Source organism: Lipotes vexillifer, unplaced genomic scaffold, assembly GCF_000442215.2.
Source record: "Lipotes vexillifer unplaced genomic scaffold, Lipotes_vexillifer_v1.1 scaffold443, whole genome shotgun sequence".
Classification (NCBI taxonomy): Eukaryota; Metazoa; Chordata; class Mammalia; order Artiodactyla; family Lipotidae; genus Lipotes; species Lipotes vexillifer.
Window position 1 is genome coordinate 4,419,789 of NW_006779163.1, and position 5,191 is coordinate 4,424,979.

The 5,191-nt window shown below is 47.5% G+C and overlaps 1 protein-coding gene across 1 annotated transcript; it reads left to right on the top strand.

The window, feature by feature from the left end:
• Positions 1–211: 211 nt before the first annotated feature.
• On the top strand, positions 212–2,061 carry MAF (MAF bZIP transcription factor). Its single transcript, XM_007452550.1, has one exon. It carries the CDS (start codon positions 357–359, stop codon positions 1,482–1,484), a length of 1,128 nt encoding a protein of 375 aa, XP_007452612.1. The 5' UTR covers positions 212–356; the 3' UTR covers positions 1,485–2,061.
• The last annotated feature ends 3,130 nt before the right edge of the window (positions 2,062–5,191 follow it).

Here is a 5,191-nt window from a genome sequence, read left to right on the forward strand (position 1 = left end):
CCCCCAGCCGGGCTCTTCTGGCTTCGCCGCCGCCGCCGCCACCGCAGCCCGCAGAGGACCTTCCCGAGCCTGAAGCCGCCGGCTCGGCGCGCTAGGAGGCGAGCAGGCGAGGAGGGGCCGGGGCGAGCGAGCAAGCACATTGGCGTGAGCAGGGGGGAGGGAGGGCGGGCGCGGGGGGCGCGGGCAGGGCGGGGGGGGTGTGTGCGCGCTCGGAGGTTTCGGGCCAGCCACCGCCGCGCGAGCTAGAAGCGCCCCAGCCCGGCAAGCTGGCTCACCCGCTGGCCACCCAGCACAGCCCGCTGGCCCCTCTCCTGCAGCCCATCTGGCGGAGCGGCGGCGGCGGCGGCGGCAGGAGAATGGCATCAGAACTGGCAATGAGCAACTCCGACCTGCCCACCAGTCCTCTGGCCATGGAATATGTTAATGACTTCGATCTGATGAAGTTTGAAGTGAAAAAGGAACCGGTGGAGACCGACCGCATCATCAGCCAGTGTGGCCGTCTCATCGCCGGGGGCTCGCTGTCCTCCACCCCCATGAGCACGCCGTGCAGCTCGGTGCCCCCTTCCCCCAGCTTCTCGGCGCCCAGCCCGGGCTCGGGCAGCGAGCAGAAGGCGCACCTGGAAGACTACTACTGGATGACCGGCTACCCGCAGCAGCTGAACCCCGAGGCGCTGGGCTTCAGCCCCGAGGACGCGGTCGAGGCGCTCATCAGCAACAGCCACCAGCTCCAGGGCGGCTTCGATGGCTACGCGCGCGGGGCGCAGCAGCTGGCCTCGGCGGCCGGGGCCGGCGCCGGCGCCTCCCTGGGCGGCAGCGGCGAGGAGATGGGCCCCGCCGCCGCCGTGGTGTCCGCCGTGATCGCCGCGGCCGCCGCGCAGAGCGGCGCGGGCCCGCACTACCACCACCACCACCACCACCACGCCGCCGGCCACCACCATCACCCGACGGCCGGCGCGCCCGGCGCCGCGGGCAGCGCGTCCGCCTCGGCCGGTGGCGCGGGCGGCTCGGGCGGCGGCGGCCCGGCCAGCGCCGGGGGCGGCGGCGGCGGCGGCGGAGGCGGCGGCGGCGGCGGGGGCGCGGCGGGGGCGGGGGGCGCCCTGCACCCGCACCACGCCGCCGGCGGCCTGCACTTCGACGACCGCTTCTCCGACGAGCAGCTGGTGACCATGTCGGTGCGCGAGCTGAACCGGCAGCTGCGCGGGGTCAGCAAGGAGGAGGTGATCCGGCTGAAGCAGAAGAGGCGGACCCTGAAAAACCGCGGCTATGCCCAGTCCTGCCGCTTCAAGAGGGTGCAGCAGAGGCACGTCCTGGAGTCCGAGAAGAACCAGCTGCTGCAGCAGGTCGACCACCTCAAGCAGGAGATCTCCAGGCTGGTGCGCGAGAGGGACGCGTACAAGGAGAAATACGAGAAGCTGGTGAGCAGCGGCTTCCGAGAAAACGGCTCGAGCAGCGACAACCCGTCCTCTCCCGAGTTTTTCATGTGAGTCTGACACGCGATCCCAGCTAGCCACCTTGATAAGTGCTCCGTGGGGGTCCGACTCGGGTGTGGGCTTGCCACTTCCAGAGCCTTACTCGCCACCGCCTCGCCCCCTCCCCTCCCGAGCTTGCCCCCCCCAGTTGCCCCCTGCGCGCACGCACACGCACACGCACACGCACACACACATACACACCACACAACACACACCGTGCTCCGAGTTGGTGGTGGTGGCGACGGCTGTTTTGAAGTCGGGGAGGGGCAGGTTGTCTGGCTTATGCATTGCCAATCTGAAATTCTCCATAACTCGCTAGCTTGTTTTGTTTTTTTTTAACCCCCCCCCCCCCCCCACAACGTGCTCAATGTTCAGCGATCTCGGCAGAGTTCCTCATGCTCACCTTTGAAGCCTGCATCATTCACATATTTTTTTCTTCAGTTCATGAGCTGGTGTTCATTTTCTGTGTGTGTGTTTTTGTTTTGTTTGGATTTTTTTTTTTAATTTGAGTTTTTGGAGCTTGCTGTGTTACCTCCATTTTTTTCCTTCCCACACTCCACCCTCACTCCCTCTCCACCCATCTCCTCTGAGATAAAGGAAAAAAAAGAAAAAAAAAAAAAAAGCTAAGTTTTTTTTTCTCCTCCTGAGTTCTTCGTATGAGATTGAGCTTGCAAAGGAAAAAAAAAAAATGTGAAATGTTATACACTTGCAGCGTGCTGAGTTCCATCGGGTTTTTTTGAGCATTGTTATGCTAAAATAGAGGGGGAAAATCCTCATGAACCTGCCACAATCAAGCCTGCATCAACCTTCTGGGTGTGACTCGTGAGTTTTGGTCCTTATGATGCCAAATCTGAGAGTTTAGTCTGCCATTTAAAAAACTCATTCTCATCTCATGCATTATTATGCTTGCTACTTTGTCTTAGCAACAATGAACTATAACTGTTTCAAAGACTTTATGGAAAAGAGACATTATATTAATAAAAAAAAAAAAGCCTGCATGCTGGACATGTATGGTATAATTATTTTTTTCTTTTTTTTTTTTCCTTTTGGCTTGGAAATGGACGTTCGAAGACTTATGGCATTGGCATTCATACTTTTGTTTTATTGCCTCATGAGTTTTTTGAGTTCAGAACAAAAAAAGTGCAACCGTAGAGCCTTCTTCCCATGAAAGTTTGCATCTGCTCCAAAACTGCTTTGAGTTACTCAGAACTTCAGCCTCCCATTGTAAATGCACTGAAGGGATTCCTTGTTAAAGATGCCAGAATGGGTTAAAAAATTTAACACGGCCAACAGTAAAGAACTCTTAATGCTTTCTTTTTAATAAGAATGACTGCCCCACTGGGGGGACTAAAATTGTGCTGTTGCCGAAAGCAGTCTAAAATTTATTTTTTAAAAAAAGAAATCTGCCCCGTTATTTTTTTGGTTTGTTTTCTTTTTCTTTTTCCTTTTTTTTTTTTTTTTTTTTTTTTTTTTTTTTTTTTTTTTTTCAAATGTGGAATGTTTTTTGTTTTTTTTTTTTTTTTTTTTTTCTTTTTTTTTTTTTTTTTTTTTTTTTGGCTTTTGGTCATTGTCAAATGTGGAATGCTATGGGTTTCTAGTATATAATTTAATTCTAGTTTTTATAATCTGTTAGCCCAGTTAAAATGTATGCTACAGATAAAGGAATGTTATAGATAAATTTGAAAGAGTTAGGTCTGTTTAGCTGTAGATTTTTTAAAAGATTGATGCACTAAATTGTTTACTGTTGTGATGTTAAGGGGGGTAGAGTTTGCAAGGGGACTGTTTAAAAAAAAGTAGCTTATACAGCATGTGCTTGCAACTTAAATATAAGTTGGGTATGTGTAGTCTTTGCTATACCACTGACTGTATTGAAAACCAAAGTATTAAAAGGGGAAACACCCCTGTTTATATCTGTAGGGGTATTTTACATTCAAAATGTATGTTTTTTTTTTCAAAATTAAAGTATTTGGGACTGAATTGCACTAAGATATAACCTGCAAGCATATAATACAAAAAAAAATTTGCAAAACTGTTTAGAACGCTAATAAATTTATGCAGTTATAAAAAATGGCATTACTGCACAGTTTTAAGATGATGCAGATTTTTTTACAGTTGTATTGTGGTGCAGAACTGGATTTTCTGTAACTTAAAAAAAAAATCCACAGTTTTAAAGGCAATAATCAGTAAATGTTATTTTCAGGGACTGACATCCTGTCTTTAAAAACAAAATGAAAAGTAAATCTTACCACAATAAATATAAAAAAATCTTGTCAGTTACTTTTCTTTTACATATTTTGCTGTGCAAAATTGTTTTATATCTTGAGTTACTAACTAACCACGCGTGATGTTCCTATGTGCTTTTCTTTCATTTTCAATTCTGGTTATATCAAGAGAAAGAATAATCTACAATAATAAACTGCATTTTTTTTTGATTCTGTACTCAGTTTCTTAGTGTACAGTTTAACTGGGCCCAACACTGCGTTAGAAGTGTAAAAGCCATCCTTTTCTCCAGAGGAAGGATTAATGGAGAAGTAATGAGGCAATAATTCAGAGTGAAACATAGGCTGTTTTGTGAGGTGGAAGGCCAGTCCCTTCCAATAATTAGTAATATTTAATATAAATGTAAATTACAATCTCTCAAAATCCCCCTCCCCCAGAGTTTTCAGTTTTCAAGTAAGTAGAGACATCATTGCCCTGGTGGAAACAAACAAACAAAAATCCCAACCAGAGAGCAGGGCCTTCTCAGCCTCGCCCTGAGCTTCTCATCCCACCACACACCCATCTAGAGGGAAACAAGCCCGGCAGAGAAGGCATTGGCAGAGGTGGCTTGGGCACATATGCATTCAATGGTAAAGATAAACAATTCTTGCCTTTTGGCTCAAATTGATTATTTTTCCTTCTCCCCTTACATGCCATGATTTTCTTGTTAGCAAGGCCTGATGGGATTTCACATCAACACTTTGGACAAATTACAGTTGTTTGTTTGTTTCTTAACTTTGAAGGTCATTTGTCTTAAATAGGAAAAAGAAAAATCCACCTCTCACAGAAGTCCAAGTACGTATCTGGGTTTAAACTGTTATTAAATCATATTTCCCTGTGAATATTTAGCTGAGGGCTTCTCCACGTAGATGAGCTGGTAATGATTTCAGAGCACCTGGAATACAAGCAAAAAATAATGCCTGGTTGGAATAAAGGCTGTGCTTTGATTTATCGGTATCTACCCCAACACAGGCTACGTGTGCGGGCTCACTTAAAAGATCCCTTGGAAAGTCTGGAGCTACCTTCACTAACAGCATTGACCTATTTTAAAATGACACAAATTCATGCAACTAATGTTACAAATTCATGCAGTTTGCATTCTTCAGCAACTTCCCCTAGATGGCTAATAGAATGTTAGACAGAGCCAACACTGTTTTGAAAATATAGCCAAACACGGTGACTTTTGTTTTATTTTGTTTTCTGTTCTTCAAAAAATAATAAGAATAATAATATTGCAACTCTGAACGAAGGCGTGATTTTGAGGAAAACAGGTTGTGCTTTTGGCGCTGATGAGCTCTGGCCCGTGTATCAGCCTTCCTACCCTTTTTCACAGAACATGAAGACAGTGGATAGGGCCCCTGAATCCACACTTTATTTTGCTTTAACACAAGTCTTAAGAGTAAACCTACCTCCATGTGCTTGAAGTTAGCTGTTCTTCTCTGTTTCAGAGTTCTTGTTTTGCT

Bases quoted from the DNA above. Each gene is read 5' to 3' on its own strand.
- MAF (XM_007452550.1), top strand. From the start codon at position 357: ATGGCATCAGAACTGGCAATGAGCAACTCCGACCTGCCCACCAGTCCT.